At 38.5% G+C, this 20,451-nt stretch overlaps 1 protein-coding gene across 2 annotated transcripts; it reads left to right on the top strand.

Moving 5' to 3' along the window:
* Positions 1-11,225: 11,225 nt before the first annotated feature.
* Positions 11,226-19,998, top strand: LOC133782617 (ADP-ribosylation factor GTPase-activating protein AGD5). 2 transcript variants are annotated; one of them, XM_062221950.1, is made up of 11 exons: positions 11,226-11,450; positions 12,622-12,680; positions 12,879-12,969; positions 13,757-13,811; positions 13,902-13,992; positions 14,179-14,413; positions 17,919-18,150; positions 18,273-18,448; positions 18,725-18,955; positions 19,047-19,105; positions 19,517-19,998. In XM_062221950.1, exons 1-11 carry the CDS (start codon positions 11,400-11,402, stop codon positions 19,671-19,673), a joined length of 1,437 nt encoding a protein of 478 aa, XP_062077934.1. In that variant the 5' UTR covers positions 11,226-11,399; the 3' UTR covers positions 19,674-19,998. The 2 variants fall into 2 exon arrangements, with proteins under 2 accessions (XP_062077934.1, XP_062077936.1); XM_062221952.1 differs by lacking the exon at positions 11,226-11,450 and adding an exon at positions 11,487-11,632.
* The last annotated feature ends 453 nt before the right edge of the window (positions 19,999-20,451 follow it).

The raw sequence follows: 20,451 nt of genomic DNA, 5'->3' as shown, positions 1-20,451 counted from the left end.
TTGTCGTCCCCGGCCTTTGCCGTCCTCGGCCTTCGCCACTCCCGGGCTTTGTCGTTCTCGGCCTTCGTCGTTCTCAGCCTTTATCGTTCATTCATAATCATGCATAACATAGCATAACATTTACAGGTATTCACACACACAATAAACACAAATAATAGGGCCATGCCCTGCTCTACGGGTACAAATAGTTTTCTTACCTGTGTTTCGAGCTAACTGATTAATGCGATCCCGAGCATGATCCCCTAAACCCGAGCCTTGATGTAAAACATAGTCACAATGCATCAATAAACAAACATCCATAAAGCAGTAACCAATTAAGAACTTCATATTAACATTCTAGCCTTGGGAACCTCGAATTCTACTAAACCGAGTAGTAGAATCCTTCGCGAGCCCTTACATTTGGATTTACGAGCTTAAAATCCTATATTGGCCATAATTCCCTATTTGAACCGTGGCCCAGCCCATTAGGGCCGCGGTGCCCTACAAATCGAAGAGCCTTGGGCTCTTTTCTAGGGGACACGAGCCGCGATGTGCTCCATTTGAGCCGTGACGCCTGGACGTCTTCAGAGGCTCCCAAGCCCCCTTGTTCATACGGGCCACAACGCCTGAAGAACAGGGTCGCAGCTTGAGCCCTAAAACCCATAAATTCCACCATTTTTTCTGTGTTTTTCCCAAGCCTAAATCATCAAAATCCAACTTAAACACTATCAAAGACAGAATTGAGCCTCTACAACCCAATAGTAAACTCAGAGCAGCATGATCAAGTAACAATCTAACCAAAAAAAACCCCTTAGGAACCCATAATTCAGCAAGACCTTCAAAACAAAAAAAACATAAGAAACTAAAAACTAAAACTTTAGATTACCTTGATTGAGTTAATCCTAGCTGCTCCCTTTAAGTCTAGAAGTTCCCATCCTCAATAGAGCTTCAATCCCCAACAATTCTTGCCTTGATTTCAGAAATTTAAGTGATTTCCCATTAGAATTTCCAAAACCTCACCAAAGGGAGTGAGAGAGAGGGAAACGTGAGAGAGAGAAAGCTGAGAGGTTAACTTAGTTCTGGTTGTTTCTCAAACCTACCTAAGCCTATCCTAAGCTATCCCTTAGCATCAAAAGGACCAAAATACCCCTAGACCAACACTTGCCCTTTAACGCCCCCAAGGGCAATACCGTCATTTGCGCCATTCTCGCTAAGTCCTCGAGTACTCCTATAAATCCCCAATCAATCCCTGCATACCCGAATAATCACTAAATAACTACCCACTATCTAGTAAATCCTGAACACACGCAAAATTCCCAAAATACCCCTAGGCTCACCCCGAGCTGGGTATTCAACCCCATTGTGACTATTTCGCTTCTCCGCTCCCTAGAACCGTCTCGAATCACACACCACAAATAAATCTCCACAATTTTGTGGTCTGAAGCACAACACACATATAATATACATTTATGCCCTCAACATGCCAAAATTACAAATATGCCCCTATTAACCAAATGAGCCAACATGGATATTTAATTCACCTAAACATGCACTTCTAATCACATAATCATTTAATTCACGTAATAACATAATTAAACCAATTATTACCCTCCCGACACGCTAATCAAGGTGCTAAGCCTTATTAGCATATTTGGGATGTTATAGAAAAGTAAAGCAAATTGTGAGAACGTACTCATAACAGAAAGAAAATGAGACAAGTCAAAGTGGTTACCATAACAACGTTCTCCATTTGTTGGTGGGATAGGTCGAGAGAGGAGCCAGTGGTCGCCAATGGTAGTGGCAGAGATTGTGAGGGCCCAGTGCTATGGACTCTAGCATCCCCCTCGCCATGCTAATACCCACCTAGAAAGGCGCTAGAGGTGGCAACTCTGAGGAAGTCGGTGCGGCAGGGGGCAACGTGCCACTAGCGCCACAGGACATGGAGCGCCCCCTGCGAGAGGGTCTGAAGGAGCAGGACCTGTAGATGAGACAGCTGGAGGTCGGATCCGGGCCATCTTAGCTTTCTCGTGAGAACATTTTTGGGACGATGGTCATTTCTTTTGCCTTCCGGACCCCTCTAGAATAGTCAAGGGTTGAGAAAAATACTCTAATGGGTCCATGGGTCCTGCAATTCAGAAATCAAACAGTCAGTTAGTCAAGGCAGAAATAAGAACCTGACATCACATAAATAAGCTCAAACAAATTGCTTTGGCAGCAAGTGGGCACTAAATACCCAACAAATTCATGAAAGAAAGCCCATTAGAAGGTGCCCCTCCACTCAGATGAGGATCTAGAAAACTCATACCGGCCCAGCTCCCCAAAGGGAACCCCACTAACACCTCATCCTCTATATTAAGCCTATTGTCATTTAGTTCGGTGGAAAAAAAAAAGGTAGCGACGCAAGCTCTGCCATAGTAGCAGCTAGAAAGCCATCCCGCTGAGAAGGAAAGCGACTGTGTAGCGAGGACCACGAAGATGTCTGAGTAGGTACCGAGGGGTCGGTCGTGGAGGAGGTCCCATAAGCACCGACCTCTGGAGGCACCGAAATGTCATTGAAGTCTCGGGACGACGAGTGCGTCGGGCAAGGAGCGAAAAGACCTCCCACCTCGGGGGTCGCTGGTCACCGATCACTAGTCGCCGATCGCGATTGGCCCACCATCACCAATCACTCCTATACCTGCCTTGGGGAAAGTTGGGATCCCACATCCCAGGACACTAGTGTTCGTAACCCCAATTATTGAAAAGCCTCGTTCATCGACGCACTCGATGGGCGGGGAGGGCTTTGTTATATTCAAGAACTGATGAGCGCCAAAAAAGCTGCAAAGTCATAGGATATGGTTAGAAAGAAGAAAGTGTGTAGTCTTACACTTTGCCACCACTCTGGTCTATAGAAACTCCAAGCGCTCCCGGTACCCAGGCCACGCCATAGGAGAAGTAAAGGCACCTGTGAAAAGCAACACAAGTGTTAGAAAAATGTAATGACCCAACTAATTCTAAGACTTTAGACCATTAAAACTACTATACATAGACACTATTCTTAAGAAAACATACATACGAAACATTCATAACTTTATTAAAAACTATAAAGTAAATGTTGAAATTCATAAATTCGGGTATGGGATCCCATTGTTTGAAAAATAAAAACATAACTTTAACTTAATTAAAATTGTTTACATAACCAAGTGTGGAAAATACATAGAAACATAATTAAAATGACTGAAAATAACATCGTCCTCGAATCGTTCACGCAGTCCAATGGATCCATTCTTCCTCAATACACAACCCCAAGCTACCAAGAATCCTTCTGCCACCATAACTATTTTCCTGCATACATAAATATAAAGGAATGAGCCTAATGCCCAGTAAGGAAAATCTAACCACATACAACATAAATCATAAACAAGAGGCTATATCATAAACGTATACTATAAAACATATGACTATATAAAAACAACACCATTACAATGGCCATCATACTTCTTGGGAATTGCTAGCTAGGCAATCATATGCCCATAAATTTATTGGGCTAGTTATCTAAACAAGTCATATCAATTTATAGGGCTCGTTATCTAAACAATCATATGCCCAAGGAATCTACTATTGGGACTTGTTATCTAAACAAGTTATATATTTGTTATCTAAACAAATTATTTGATTGTTATCTAAAAAGTTCATATACTAAAACAACTAAAAACATATCATACATATAACATAAACATATATCAAAACATGAAAGCATACAAAATCTATCCTATTTTCCTTACCAACATCGGGATATGAGAACAAGGACGAGATTTGGAACACTCCTAAAACCAACAATAAGAATGTGAGTATTTCTAAAGAAAGAGATGATAAATAAAAGAACTAAACCACCAAGAAGAAGCTTACCGAAAGAAATCTTAAGTTCAAAGAACTTAAATACCTAACCAAGAATGGAAAACAACGAGTTAGGATTTGAGTAAAGAAAACTAAAAGAAACTAAAGAGACATACAGAAATGAACTAGGAATAGGAATACCTTTGGATGTACTAGAACCGAACTACACCTCGATATAGAAAAACACACTATTATCTTACTTCCCAAGTGTTTATAAAGCTTAAGATGATAAAGCTTATACCCCAACCCAAGTGTTTATCACTCTATAGCAAACCTAGCAGCTTGAAGGCTCTGAACACAGCTTGAAGAATGAGAGAAATGGCTGGGTACTAGGTCCTATTTATAGAGTTCAAGGTGTGGAAAGACCTTCTTTTAGCTTGAATAAAAATAATGAATATTAATTGAAAAATATTTGAAAATTCGTTCAACAGAGGCTTAAGACTCGGCCAAAACGTTCAGAGGCTTATCAAGAGGTTGAGTGTTGAATTGAGCTCAGTTTCAAAATCATTTGAAAATGTAACCCTAGAGCCGATATATCGCCTGGGCTTATATCCCGAGGGTTCGACGATGCGTTTGTGCGAAGTTCACGGGTTTTTCGTATTCCCCGTGTGGCGATATATCGGCAACCTAGGCTACGATATATCGGCATACGTGAATATTTTAAACATATAATTGCACATTATCAGCTTAATTTGAAATGATAAAACAGGTTTCAGTGAGTAATACGATATTCCAGCAGAACCTAGAAGGGTCTAGAGCTTCCAGAAACCTATATTTTTTAATTAAATGCTTAAATCCTCAATTAAACAAGGTTGTGACAAATGTCATGCTCTTAATGGTCTTGGAAGATTCTAGAGCTTTCTTGAACTTTCTTTCTATTTAAACTATAGTTAAATCCTTAAATAAACCTGCACACAACAAGTGTCATGTTTTTATTAATCATATCTAAACCTTATAGTATAATAAATGATATCTTTATAATCAGCTATATTAATCAAACCTTATGTTATAATTAATATTCTTAAACTATAGGTTAAACTTATAAAATCTATAAGTGTTGCTACGAGTGTTCAACTAAGTCCCGGCTTGAACCAAAATCCACAGTAATGAACATACTATAACTACTACTAGCTATTACTACTACTACTACTATCTAACTAGCTAAGTAAATTTTGGGACTCTACAAAAAATAAAAGTCAAGTACACTCAGGTGGCCCCCGGCACCCTATTGAAGAAGCTCACCGGTAGCCACTGGCGAGGACTCCCATGTAGAATGGCGGGAATAGCACCCCAATGCACCAAAGTAGTATCTCAAAAAGAAGGGGAGTAAAATACTTACCAACTCTCTTGAATAATTTATGGGTGGAGTTGATACCCCTCGTGAACAAATATCTATAAGTGTACTTTCCAGCGTTTGACTTCCTGTTGATTTCTAAATCTGACGCCCCCGCTCTAAACGCAAAGGTGGTAGAATCCATTCGCCCTCCCGTATGGATGGGACTAAAGGTGATATAGATAATGAATCTCTCGGGGTGTAGGCGGCTCCCAGCCTAAGCTACAGTATAATACATGAAGTCTGAGAATAATCCGATGAGTGTTTGGCGTCAGATGGAATGGCGCCACCTGAAAGTAGTTGGCAATGTTGGCCAAGTATTCGTGCAGTGGAAGGATGGCCCTAGGGTCATAGTGTCAAGGACTCCACACCTGCCAGTCCTCTGGGGGCCATCTGGACGTTTGTTGGGCCTGGGAAGCCTACACTCGGTGGCATCCGAAAGAATGTGGTGGGATCTCATCTACTCAAGCTGAGCCACACTCATGACAGATGGACTGTAAGCAAAGTCGCCCTCAACTAACGAGGGTGGCGTGTCGCGAGCCCACCTGGAAACTGCTGAAGAATCCTCACTAAAGGATGACCCTGACTCAACGATCGTAGGATGAACGACACCTCGGCTTAGGTGAGCCGGATCCCGAGGAGGCTATCGTGGATCCATAAAGACAATCAAAATGATACCTGAAATAAGCAACATTCAAAGAGTCAGTACCAGCAAACCACAAAAATAATCCACATGATGGGCCTGCTCTCTGCAAGCGAAAAGCGCGACAACCCGCTAAGGAAAATTCACAAAAATATTCATTGTACCTCGCCCATCACTCCTTGAAAGTTGGCAAGGATGCCCGGGGCCTTGGTGGCTTAACCGAGGGACGATGACTTGAGATAGCGGAACCACCTCTTTCGACAAAGTGAAAACTTTGCTCACGCCTATTGCCGTGTGAAGAATAGGCAAGTTGAGCAATCAAGTCCCAGAAGACAAGGGCATGACCCATGTGGACTAAGAGTGCCCCTCGCATGCACATGCGCATGCCAATGCGCACCCCTTGTAGCCAAGAGCGCCTCAGCACCTGCAAGAGCACTCGGCTTGCCAGTCGCACCGCTTGCCAACCAGGCCTGCCTCACTCCCTAGTCGCGCCCCCTCGCCAACCAGGCGTGCCCCCTTACCAGCCAAGCATGCCCCACTCGTCAGCCGCGCTCCATCGCTATGCGCACCCCACTCGCCCCTCTCGTACGAGGGACATGCACCGATCGCTCCTAACGCCCCTTGCAAGCCAATCACTCCCACGCTCCTGAGGGCTACCATCGTCGATCGACTCTCTATAGCTGAATCTGAAGCTCAAAGGTGCCCTAAATTGCCCCAATGGCGAATGTAGGCAACCCAGGAGGAAATTGCATGAAGATTTATCTTAAATCTACCTAGCCCACTCAATTTCTACCATTAATTTTATGAGTCAAGCAATAAATATAGAAATCCTCCAAGAACACTCAAGAACACATGCATTCAACAAAAATTAAGTGGATTTCTCACACTGCACAAATTAATGGGCAAGGAAGTTACCACGATAGAGAGAATGCTTGTGGAAGATGACCCAATGGCGAGAGACGCAAACCCAATGGTAGAAGAAGACCCAATGGGGAGGCGACTAGCTTGTGAGGGAAATGAAGATGGAAAAATCCTTGGAGCAAGTTCTTAATGAAATAGGCAAATCACCACCTTTATAGGCCCCTTTGGCTAGCACTTCACCTTGATGCTCCGACAACTAAGTGGTTCCCCTCAAAGAAGGAAGAAGGAGAGAAGGTGGCTTAGCTCCTCTTGAAACCAAAAATGAAGTAAGTGAGGGTGCATGCCCCCTCCCCTCGTCGCTACCTTAAAAAGGAGCGCCTAGGCGGCTCCCTGCAACCACCTGTGAATGAACTGTTAAGGTGGGACCAACTTTATTACAGTGGGAAAGGAAATGCTCAATGTTAAAGATGACTTCTCAAAATGGAAAAACTGCGAATAACACCAACTAGGTGGCAATGCATGGGCTCCCATAGAATTCGTTTAGGCCTACGTCGCCGTTCGCTGATCGCCGCTCAGCACATCACCAGCGGCGATCGCGTTCAGTTACAATGGAAAGATTTGGGGATCAAATCCTTTGACCATGGTCAGACCACGCAGGTACGGGCCTAGTAGCCGTCCCATCAACAATCCCAGGCGTTAGGACACCCATCATTCACTGAATTTTTACACAGTAAGCGCGATACTGGTCTATGGTTAACAATGATTCGCGATCTATAAATGTGAGCTAGTTGTGTGCCATCAAAAGAAGAACTCACCACCAAGAATCCACCTTACACTCCCAATGACCAGCATTACACAGTTTACACAAACCCTTTCAAAGAAAATGATCGAAATTTGAGCACAATTTAGAGAGCAAAAATGGCAGAGAACTCAATTCCCACAATGAAGAGCAATTAGTGCTGAGCAAATCCTAGGCCACTGGTGGTTAAATTCCAACTCATGACTGAGGGAGTATCTTGGGCCAACCACCTATGGGTGTTCATCAAGGGATTCAGTGAGAGGGGACTTCCTCCTGACTCCAGTAGTCCGCTGGAGCCTTTGTTCACGTTGGAAGTGCACGCCCTCCATCTCGGGCATTCCCCACCACAAGTGATGAAGGATGGGGAGTGAGTGGAAGATGAGGTCCTAGCGATGAGGACAGGCTTTCCCAGTAGTCTTCTGGAAGAGCTTCAACTTCATCTCGTCTCGCTCAACGACTTCCCTAATCAAAGGAGCCAAAGCCAGAACGAGCCCAGAGACAACAAAGTGTTGGACTACAGTAGGTAGACCGCCCCTCGCCTATGAAAGTCAGCCCCACGCCAGCATGGATTCTAACTTGGGGGGTAAATGTTATACCCAAAATTCGGCACTTCCACATGGCGGCCCATGAAGCGATGACGTGTCAAGACAAAGTGTCGGGACACAACAGTCACCACTAGGAACCGTGAGGAATGGCCTTCGCCACTTCCCCAATACATAAGAAGAGGCAGGACTCACCAGATCCGGCTTACTTATCCCATCGCGTGAAGCCAAATGATCCCTAGATGGCATATCACACCAATCGTAAGAAGCTAGCCAATCACCCTAGCCGGACACACAAGTCGGACAAACACACATTACAAGGAACTGTTAAATGTGCCATCAACCGTAGCTGATCCCCGAGGCCCTCACCGGTTGCCGATCGCCAAGGCCCCTCGCCATCCGAGCCTCATTTTCGCACCATAGTGCGCCTTCAACCATTAAATGAACATGACATGTCAGATTAGCATTTTTGGTGAGACACAAACCTGTCTCTAACAAAGTGTATAAGAATTTAGCCCAAACGGGAAACAAGGTGCCACCGTCAGCCCTTCCCATCTCTGTGGCTATAAATAGTGCAAAATGAAATGTAACAATGGGAGAACAATCAAAGAGAGGAACAAGTCAGTAACTGTTCATTTTTTTAGAGAGCTTCTACTCTCCATTACTGTAACTGCCCCAAGAACAATATCAAACTCAACTTGTTCTTGAGGATTCAAAGTTCATAAATAATACTGACTAAAGTGGACGTAGGTCATCCTTTTTGGGCAGAATCACTATAAATATTTGCTTTAGTCATTTATTACTGCATTTATTTCTTTTTTCTTTAGCTCGCTATTCATCATTAAGATCCACTTTGAGGTATTATACATAAAACAACTATTCATTTATTGCTCTGTGCAAGTTGACGAAAAATCGATTCAACAGAATGAACGTAGAATATTTTGGACACTTTTAGAGATATTTTGTTACTATTATAAGGAAAACATAAAGAAAATTAGTCATGGTTTGGTTTTCAAGTCACACCCAATGTAAAATTTCCATTTTCAAATATAGTACTACCTACCCATCTTCTTAAGTATTCATTATTAACACAAATTTTGCAAATAATATATATAAAAAAATATACTGCCTTCAAATTAAAAATCAATAACCTAATTATATATATATAAAAATTAATAACTTAATTTTAAAAAAAATATTTAAAAAATAAATCCTTTTGGAACACACTAGCATTTTTTTTCTTCTTAAAACACAAATATAAAACAAATTGTTTTTTTTAATTCTTAAATGTATAATTAATAAGAAGAATTTTTTTAAAAAAAAGATGATATGTTATTTAAAATATCATTTTTGACAGAGTAATCAGCGGCAAAACCCCCTATTTTTACTTTTTGCTATACTTAACCCCCTATTTCTTTTTTCACCAGCAATATCTCTCAATCCCTCATTCTGTTAGCAAATCTACAGTCCCCGTTAGTTTTTGTTGTTAACTGCCAGCGAAGACACACATTGTTGTCTCTTATTCGTCCACATCATAATTCATTAATTTTTTATTTTAAAATTTTATTAAAGAGTATTTAAATAAATTAAAATTTTAAAAAAATTAATTTAAAAAAATAAAAGCCCAATTTATTTAAAACTAAGTTTTATTAAATTAAAGGAAAAAAAAATTCTAAACCTAAAAATTGGAACGACAACCAAGGAGATTACTCCCTCCCATTCTTCACTTTTCTGCAACTCCCATTCTTCTTCTTTTTGTAGGTTGGTCGGCACCAATGGAGATCTAGGCGACTGGGCGGCGGTGAGGACTGGACGACAAGATCTGAGATGGGGAGTGAGATCTGTGGGAGGGGGATCTGAGATGGGGGGATCTCAGAAGGGGCGATGGGATCTGGTGCTTCATCGACGTCAGTAAGGTGGGGGTGGTGGCACAAGACATCTGAGTTTGCGGACACATGGTGGTGGTGGTGCAAGGCATCTGAGTTCGTGGGCAGGTGGTGGTGCTGGGCGGGATTTTCATTTTTTTGGTGTTCATGGACAATGAAACATGGAGAAGAAGAAGAAGAAGAAGAAGGGTAGATATGAGTTTACAGATTTGGGTTTGGGGGAAGGGTCAAGATCTTATTTTTTTTGTTTTTGTTTTGAAAAATCTCATTGAAGCTTGATGTTGATGTTGGTGAAGATTATCAAATTGCTTAGTATACAGTGGTTAAGGGACTTAAATTAGAGGTTAGGAAGAAGAATAAGAAGAAGAAGAAGATGATGATGATGATGATGATGATGATGGGGTTACCGGTAGAATTAGAGTTCTTTTAGTTTTATTTTTATTAAATTAATAAATCTAAATTAAGAATAATTTTATTTAAATGTATATTATTATAATTAGCAGATTATATTATTTTTAATGAATTAAAGAATTAAATTTATTTAAAATTAGTTTTATTATTATGAATTATGATGTAAAAGAATAAGAGACAACCACGTGTGTTTTCACTGACAATTAACAACAAAAATTAACGAGGATTGTAGATTTGCTAACAAAATGAGGAATTGAGAAGTATTGTCGACAAAAAAAATAGGGATTAAGTGTAGTAAAAAATAAAAATAAAAGAGTTTTGCTGCCAATTACTTTTTTTAATATAAAAATCAAGAGTAATAATAATGAGTAATGATTGAGACACACTCAAATTTGCACACATTATTTATATACAATAATATATAATTAATTTCAATCAAACAATTAAAGCAATATCGTTCTTACTTAAAATTATCTTCTATTAAAGTTTAACACGTATTATTTGTAAAAATGTATACAATTATTTACTATTACTCAAAAATCAATTGCGTCCCCTTCCAATATGAAAAGTCGTAAAAAAAACATATTTATCCAAAATTAAAAGTAATTGATTTTTTTTTTTTTATATATTTTGGAGGGGAGAATTGGTTACACAATTTTGATATGGACCTGTCTACACCTACGCGTGCCATAGAATAAAAGTCGACGAACAACTCTTCGGAGTTTCATTCCACATTTCCACCCAAGCCCCTCAAAACTCAAATTATATTAAAATAAATAAATAAATAAATAATCTTATACAAATAATTTATTTTTTATAAAATTAAAAAACAAAATAATTCATTTTAAAAAATAATAATTAATTTTAAATAGATTAATACAGGTCAAGAACAACTCTGTCTGCGATTTCTCTAATTGGTCACATATCAATCAGAGAGAGAGAGAGAGGGAGGGAGAATATATGAGAAAGGAACTGATTTGAAAAGATCAAATTGACCTTTGTCGTTTGAGAGAGGGCTTCTTCTTCATCGAGTTCCTCTCTCTCTCGTAATTTTTCTGGTTCGGTCGCCATGAACGAGAAGGCCAACGTCACCAAGGAGCTCAACGCCAGGCACAGAAAGGTTCCTTTTTTTTTTTCTTCCTATTCTGCTGCTAATATAGCTGAATTTTTCGATCTTTGTTTGTTTGGATCCTCGATCGTCGAATATTAGATTTAATGAAATTTTGGCACTTTTGATTGTTTGAGCGGAATTGGGTTCTTTTGATTTGTGCAATTCGATGGAGCACTGATGTGATTGATTTGGTAGGTTTTGATCTATGTTATCAATTGTTTGTCGATTTTTTTTAATAGATTCCTTTCTTCTGTATTTATGTATATGTGTATATATGGTATTACTATATGCTGCTTTCTTGGTGATTATTCCATGAACTTGAATCAGTCCTTTGTTTGGGTTCTGAGTTCTCCACCCGTCATGGTAATCTCAGGTATCAGATGCTGAGTGATCAAAATTTAAGCTAACCCCAGGTGCATATTAGTTATGAATATTCCATGACTCAAACCCTTAATGGTTTGAGACTATGTAAACTTAAATTACCAGTAAAAACAATGAATGATACATGCTCCATATGTCTACTTTTTCTTTTTTACATGCAAATTTTTCTCATAAATAAAGAATATAATTCTCGTTTTTAGCCTGCAATATTGTTTTGGGGTGTACTTGCATTTGACTATGTGGGTTGCTGTATGGATCAGGATTACATCATAGTGTAAATAATCCATTTGTATGGATTACTTAGTAAACAGATAAATGATAACTTCAATTTAGGATCGGTGTGACTGTGTGAGGTTAGAATTTTGTGTTTAGCCTGCGGAGGAAATGGGAAGATCACAAGCAAAATAACCACTTCTCTCACCTGGCAGATCACTTCCACGACTGGGTGAATTGGGAAGAAGCGGTGGCTTCACGTGCTAAATGGAGCAATACATATTTACGTACACATTTATATTTTACTCCAATCAATACTTTCACAAAATCAGAATTTGATTATTTCTATTTTGCATAGTTCTAAGATATTAGCATAAAGGGTTTTAGTCTGTGCTTTTGCTGCTTCCCTCATTATTGTTCACTGTTTTTTTTATTGTCATTTGTCAATCACTACTTGATTTACTCTGGTCAGTTTTAGTGTCCTGAGCTTTATTGTTTATGAATCTGTTTTATTTTGTAGCTCAATTTCCATTGTACTCAGCTTTGTTCGTTAGTTTCTTAGTCCTTTTGCTTCAATTATGTGCAGGTATTGGAAGGGCTTCTTAAATTGCCAGAAAATAGGGAATGTGCCGACTGCAAGTCTAAGTATGTATTGCACTAGAAGAATTTGATAATTGTTTTGTATACTAAAATATTTTGGATACTAATTCCCTTAACATCAGCATATGCCTTATAGTATGTCACCAGTCGCTATAAAAAATAAACAAATAAATTTACTAGGTGAGGAGTCTGCACATTGTCTAAGCTTAAAATTGATGGCTTTGTACTTTCATTGATTTTCAGGGGTCCAAGATGGGCTAGTGTGAATTTGGGCATCTTTATATGTATGCAGTGTTCTGGGATCCACAGGAGCCTTGGGGTTCACATATCAAAGGTGAAGTATTGTTTTGTTTTTTTTGTCTTTGATTTGAAAATTTTGTCAATTGAAAGAGTTAGAGCTGCATCAACTCTACCGTTTGATTTCACTTTGACTAAAGAATTTATATGAAGTTCAGGAAATTATGATAAGAAATAAGATTGCTACCGCATGCAAAAACTTATTGCACATATAATAAGAGAAAAGATAAATTGTATTGTGTGCTCCCATGCAGATCAGAATATTCACCCTGAGGTCATATTTTACCGTCACTTTGTTTGGAATACGTACCGTAATTCTTATCAATTTCTAAGCATTATTGTTGTTAGGATAACTTGGACATGATCTAGCTTAAAAGTAGGAATGTTTTTTACTTCTGAGCTATAAAAGTACAATTTGAAACTTCATTCTTAAATTTGAAGCAAATCCAAACCAAGATCAAGTGGTTGGCATAATGTGATATGCTTCTTCTCTTATGATATATTGAATTTTACTTGTTCCCTTTTTTCGTTGACCATACAGAGATATACTGTTGTATTCATTAGCAAATTAGATCTAGTTATGTCAACTGATCTCGAAAGCAATTCATCCTCTTACGCATTCCTTTTCTACCGTGGAATTTTACAAACACTGAAAACTCTTGTTGAGTTTCAAATCATAAGCTAATATTAGCTTAGGAATATGCCTGCCACATTTGAACTAATCTCATTGAAGCAGTATTTTGCGTATCCAAACTATTGTTGAGAAGATTCTGTTTAATTTTCATAATTCAGCTCATTAAAACTTCTATTGGCTTATGCTGCAGGTGCGGTCTGCTACACTGGACACATGGCTTCCAGAACAGGTTGCATTTATCCAATGTAAGAACACTTGTTTTGTAAAAAAATTATTTCTTAAATTTTGTGATATTCTTTTATGGTTGAGGGCAATATTTTATGTGTTTCATGCAGCAATGGGGAATGAGAAGGCAAATTCTTTCTGGGAAGCAGAGCTACCTCCAAATTATGATAGAGTGGGGATTGAGAACTTTATACGTGCAAAGTATGCCTCCAAGAGTCAACTGGGATGCAGTTTCTTTTATTTTTTAAATTAATTTGCTTCTAGTGTCAATTTTGTCTGTTGTGATATAAATTTACTTTGTTATGTACATTGATGTAGGTTTTCTGCCTGTGTACTGTTTTTAATAGTGTTATACCCTCTTGTGTTAAATATGGTAAAATCTCATAGGTATGAAGAGAAAAGATGGGTTGCGAGAGATGGAAAGCCAAGATCACCTTCTAGAGAACAAGAAGAAAAGGCTACTATGCATTGGCCAAAGCCTGCAGAGAGAGTTGGTCATCGATATACAGGCAGTTCTGAAAGATTGTCTGAGGAGAGGAAGACCATTCAACCACCTACTAGAAAAGACAATGCTCCAGGGACAAGAGTGAGCGTTCCTGTTCCTCCTAGAGGATCTGAACAAGTGAGTTGCACATATTTTTAACTCAATTCCTATTGCTCTTTTCTTCCGCGGTTGAAGAACTTTATGCTGACTTTTATGTAGGATAAAGAGATTGTGTAGAAAAATATACACTTGATTGTTATTTTCATTTTTAAAGGAATAGCCTTTAAATAGGCTGAGGTATTCTAGGTATAAACTAATTTACATTAATTACACCTTAGCTGTAAAACACTAACTAATAATTCACTAATAATTCAGATTATTTCTACACCCTCCCTCAAACTGGTGCATACAAGTCCTACATGCCCGACTTGCACACTTTCTCATCAAAGCTTTCTTTTGATAATCCTACTGTTAGCAAATCAACAGCTTGTTGTTTGCTTGGCACATAAACGACACAAAGTTCTTTTTCTTCAATTTTTTCTTTTATGAATTGACGGTCCACCTCCACATGTTTGGTTCTGTCATAATGAACCGAATTGTGTGCTATATTAATAGCTGATTTATTGTTGTATAGTTTCAAAGGATTTGCTCTTTGAAGTTGTAGTTCTTCAAGAACTCGTTTGATCCATATCATTTCACATGCTCCTCGAGCTACAGCTCTAAGCTCAGCTTCAGCACTGCTTCTTGAAACAACAGGTTGTTTCTTGCTTCTCCAAGTAACAAGGTTTCCCCATACCTTGGTACAATATCCAGATGTTGATCTTCTGTCCTTAATTGAACCTGCCCAATCTGCATCAGTGAAAGCTTCTATGCCTCTTTCTCCATTTTTTTTAACAACAGACCTTTTCCAGGTGTCTTCTTTAGATACCGTAATATCCTGTAAACTGCCTCCAAGTGTTCTTCTAAAGGGTTGTGCATATACTGATTGACCAAGCTAACTGCAAAGGCAATGTCAGGTCTGGTGTGAGACAAATAGATCAATTTTCCCACTAGTCGTTGATACATCCATTTGTCTATAGGTTTCTCCTTTTCTTTCTTCTTGTACTTCCCCTTGGGTTCAACTGGTGTTGCTACCGGTTTACATCCGAGCATACCAATCTCTTTGAGTAGATCAATAACATACTTACATTGAGAGATTGAAATCCCCTGCTCAGTTCTTGCAAACTCCATACCCAAAAAGTTCCTCATCTTACCAAGATCTTTTACCTCAAATTCTTGGGCTAGTAGTCTTTTAAGCTCCTTCATTCCATTAAGGTCATTTCCAGTTAGAATCATATCATCAACATAGATAATAAGAATTACGATCTTACCATCTTGTGAATGTTTGAAGAATAGAGCATATGATCCGACTGACTTTGTTTGTACCCATGCTTCTTGATCACTTGATTGAACCTCTCAAACTATGCTCGTGGTGACTGCTTCAAGCCATAGAGAGATTTTTTAAGTGACATGTTTCTTTTCCGTATTTTCCTTCCGAGGCCAGGAGGAATCTTCATATAGATCTCTTTCTCTAAATTTCCGTTTAGAAAGGCATTCTTAATATCAAGTTGCTGCAATGACCAATCAAGATTAGCAGCTACTGATAGGAGAATTCTTATTGTGTTTAGTTTTGTCACTGGTGCAAATGTCTCTGTGTAGTTCACCATGTAAGTTTGAGTGAACCTCTTTGCAACCAGTCTCGCTATGTATCTTTCTATAGTACCATTAGCTTTGTATTTCACTGTGAATACCCACTTGCATCCTACCTTGTCTTTTGGCTTAGCAACTATTTTCCAGGTAGCATTTTTCTCCAACGCCCCTATTTCCTCTTCAACCGCTTTCTTCCACTCAGGAATGGACAAGGCTTCATCAATATTCTTTGGAATAATTATTTCCTCAATTTTGGCAGCAAAAGCTGAATTTTGGTGTGAGTTAGCTGTAGCACACATACTTAGATATATGATGTAAAGTACAATTCCTCACACCCTTCCTTTTTGCAATGGGCAGATCTAATTCTATCACACTCGAACTAGGATTAGAATAAAATGAAATTGGACTCAAAGAATCACTTACATTGGGATTTGTCACTGGTTCAGACTCATGGGAGACGAGATCTGTAGCTGGCGGTATTACTTGATGTTTGTATCGTCCTCTAGTATAAACCAACAACTCTTTTTCTATATTTATTCGGTCTGTCTTTTCCATTTCGGATATTGGAAGCAGTACAACCAGAATGCAACCTTTTATTATCTTGAGCAGATGAAGGGTCAACATCAAAGTAATATAGCCTGCTACATTCTCTCGCACTTCCAATTGTCTTCCCCGAGGACAATTCCTGGAAATCATAATGTAAGGGTGAGAATTTTGCAATACAACCTTGATTAAGGGTAAGTTTGCTAATGGAGATGAGATTACAATATAGATTTGGCACATGAAGGACATCTTTAAAAGTAAGGAGTGGAGGTAGATAAGCGGAACCTTTACCAGCCACAGTTGACAGAGAGCCGTCAACAATTTTTATTTTACTACTACCTGAACAAGGACTATAAGTAATGAACTGGTGAGATTGACCAGTCATGTGGTCAGTTGTGTCGGAGTCGATGATCCACGGCGAAGTTTGAGCATTAAACGCTGCAGAAGTGTTTGGAGTGGAGAAAATTCCTGGAGAGTGCAGATTTGGTGCGGAAGTCGACTTGAGTAACCTATAGAGTTGAGCAATCTGATCTGTGGTGAAAGGGAATATGTCACGTTGAGCACCCATCATAGCGTACAAGTGGTGTTGGGATCAGTTTGAGAAGTGACCATGATTGATTTTCAATGGTCCGAATAAAAAAAACTGAACAAACCAAAAAGGACAGCAAGGGCAAGAACACGCCGAGGTGAGGAAGAGAATCACAGATGAAGGAAGCTGAAAAAATGGTCGTCGGAGGTTGCACGCGCTGGCACGTGGCAGAGAGGGCAGCGACTGGAGGCGTCGCGTGGGGCTCACGCGCGGCTCTATTGGTCACCGTATTTCGGGGTTGCACCGATCGGAGGTTGGGCAAACACCCTGGGTCGGAGGTGAGAATAGAAGACCACTCCAAAATAGATTTCTAAGATTTGAATCTCCAGAGTACCAAACCCTAATTTTTCTTTTAAGAAAGGGCTTAGAAAAAATGAAATGAAAATCCTAATTTTTTAGCTTCTAAAGCTCTGATACCATATACTCTTGATCCTTATTTTCATTTCTAAAGGAATAGCCTTTAAATAGGCCGAGTACAAAAGGTATAATCTTGAGCTGTAAAACACTAACTAGTAATTCAGTTTATTTCTACAGATTGTTAATTCCATTTATTTAATGAAAACTTGAAAGCAAGGGGAGACGTAGTAGAAAAAATTATTTTCTTAAAGAAAGGTAGTAATTAGGAGGGAAGAGAAACACAGGTAACTTGAAAAAGGAATAAGTATTTGATATTTGGTGAACTTTAGAGTACAAGCAAGGCTATCCATAGTTAAGATTAAATGTTTCTTTTGTCTTCTTTTGTTTCTACCTTTTTATCAATGTTTAGAACCATTCATGGAGCTTCAAGTTTGAATCACATATCATGTATAATTATTTGATCAGGTCACTCCTGTACCAAAAGCACCAGATGTTCAGAAAGTAGAACCAGCTGTACGACAGCCTGAACCAACAAAGCAGGGTCCTAATAGTACTCCTGCCGCCACTCCTCGTCCTGTTGTCACTCCAAAAGTTGATTATGCTACTGACCTTTTTAACATGCTATCTATGGATGGTCCAAATGAAAATGACTCAGAGACAGCGTCAACTGATGATAATGCTTGGGCAGGTTTCCAATGTATGCCTTTGTTTTCCCTTACTTGTGGGTTGTTCTCATGTCCTGGATAATGGAAGTTGTAGTATAGATTCTTCTTTTTGTTACTTTTGATTAAGAGATGTTATGTATAATTTAATATGCAGCTGCCGCTCAAGAACCATCAACAGCTGAGAAAACTGTCCATACTAAACCAGTTGAGAGCAATAACAAGACCAATCCAGGACTTGAGGATCTATTTAAAGATACACCTGTATTAACACCTTCTGCTTCTGAGAAACCCAAAGACGTAAAAAATGATATCATGAGTCTTTTTGAGAAGGTATGTGAGAATTTTCACGTGTGACTGACTAGTTATAATGTTTTTATACATAAAAAATTACTTGTTTGATGGTTTGTTATTGATGCTACTTTCTTTGTTTCTGTTGTATCACTTTGGAAGTTCAATTTCTAATTCTATTTCACACCAAGTTAATAAGTTCTGCAAAAATCTTTTCATGATTGTACTGCTTGTGTAATTTACTTGAATTTATCTTTTACTTGTATAATGAATTCTTGATAATATGGTAATTGTTTAATGTTTTGGCTGGAAAAATAGTCAAATATGGTCTCGCCGTTTGCCTTGCATCAACAGCAACTTGCAATGCTGGCTCAGCAGCAGTCACTTCTCATGGCTGCTGCTAAATCTGACCCTAAATTCCCTGCCAACACACAACAAACTTTGCCAAACGGTGCCAATGTACCAATTCAAAGTTGGCCCAACATGGGCTACCAAATTCCTGGAATGATGCTTCCAATGCCTGGGCTAGGTGAACAGAAAGTTACGCAGGTAGATTGAACAGTAATCCTTATAATTGCAACGGCAATTTGTTCAACTGTTCTTGTGAATCTCATATTTTGCTCTGTTTCTCTTGAATCAGGCGGTGAACTTGGGACCATCACATCTAGTTGGGAGCTCTGTTCCATATGCAACGTCTAGGTATGTTTTAAATCCTTGTTCTTAAGAGTTTCAGTTGCATTTGCATTCTGAATTTGTTCAGCTCTTCCTGATAATTATCTGTCATTTTTGAAGACAAACCCTTTTAATGTTAATTCCAATAATGATTTTCTTTCCGTAATTACTTATTGTTACCAACAATCCAAATTAATATTCAAGTCCTCATGCTACCTAAAAAGTTATATCAAGCAATTATGCTTAATGCTTTCAATTTCATCTGCTAAGATGATGATGTACATAGTTGTGAGCTTAATTGATAAATGCAATTTTACCCAAGAAAAATAATACTTGCCTTGCCTCACATGTTAGCTGTAAGACTCATAAAAGAGTTCAATCAGTGCTCGATTTCATCTTCACATTGGTAATGTTTGCTCTGCCATTTCTGTTTTGCAGCTTTTATGCTATGGGACAAGTCACCCCAGTTAATGGCGCGGCAAGTGCTGGAGCTAGTAAAACTCAATCACCATCACCAATATCATCTGCTTCTCCAACCCGAACCGGGAAAGATTATGATTTTTCCTCATTAACACAAGGGTTCTTCTCAAAATAATGAGTAGGCTTTGGGGAGGCAAAACTGCAGGGCGTTGGCATACCTATACAGAAATAGTCGAGTTACAGAAAGATAGCATTTATTTTCTTTCTTCTCTTTGGTTTTTATTGTTTTTTTTTTAACATTTTTACTGTCACTGGTATTGTAAACTATATGTAGAGGCAGTGCCAGTTTTTGGCATTTTCATATTTGGTTGATTGCATCATTTGTACGAGTAGGTTATTCTGAAGTAATAAGACCAATTACTATTGTTTTGAACTCGTTTCCCTTCAAAATTGATTTGTGGATACCAGATAAGATTAATGCCCACTAGTGTTTGCGCTCTCGGAATGATTGCAAGTTGTTTTCATTTGGGTTTTTTTTGGGCATTAGTTTCTATTCTTTATACTTTGTAACACTTAGGCTCCGAAAGTAAGTTGATTATGTATTAGTTAGGTCTCTAATTATTTCAAATCATATCATTTAAGTCTCTAAATAAAATATAAAAATCGTGAATCAATCTTAAAATCAATTGGACCATTTAATTTATAACAATATCAAACATGATATTAAAAAATATATATATCTTCATAAAATTTTTAAAATATTTAATGGTTTTATAAATTAAATTAAATTAATTTTTTATCACAAAAATTTTTCACTTATAAATTTTTAATATTAATAACTGAATTATCACGAGATTATTAATATTTATAATATATATATTTATTTTTTATTTTATAAAATTTTTCTATAATGCAACTTATAAATAATCATATATATGCACATAAATAACTTT

This window comes from Humulus lupulus, chromosome 6 (genome assembly GCF_963169125.1).
Source record: "Humulus lupulus chromosome 6, drHumLupu1.1, whole genome shotgun sequence".
NCBI classification, from domain to species: domain Eukaryota; kingdom Viridiplantae; phylum Streptophyta; class Magnoliopsida; order Rosales; family Cannabaceae; genus Humulus; species Humulus lupulus.
The sequence above is the reverse complement of the archived record's forward strand: the minus strand, read 5'-3'. Positions and strand labels throughout refer to the sequence as shown.

Excerpts from the sequence above, each read along its gene's own strand:
- LOC133782617 (XM_062221950.1), top strand. The coding sequence starts at position 11,400 with ATGAACGAGAAGGCCAACGTCACCAAGGAGCTCAACGCCAGGCACAGA. Across the intron at positions 12,681-12,878 it reads TGTGCCGACTGCAAGTCTAA|GGGTCCAAGATGGGCTAGTG; the intron begins GTATGTATTGCA and ends ATTGATTTTCAG. Across the intron at positions 13,993-14,178 it reads GAGAACTTTATACGTGCAAA|GTATGAAGAGAAAAGATGGG; the intron begins GTATGCCTCCAA and ends AAAATCTCATAG.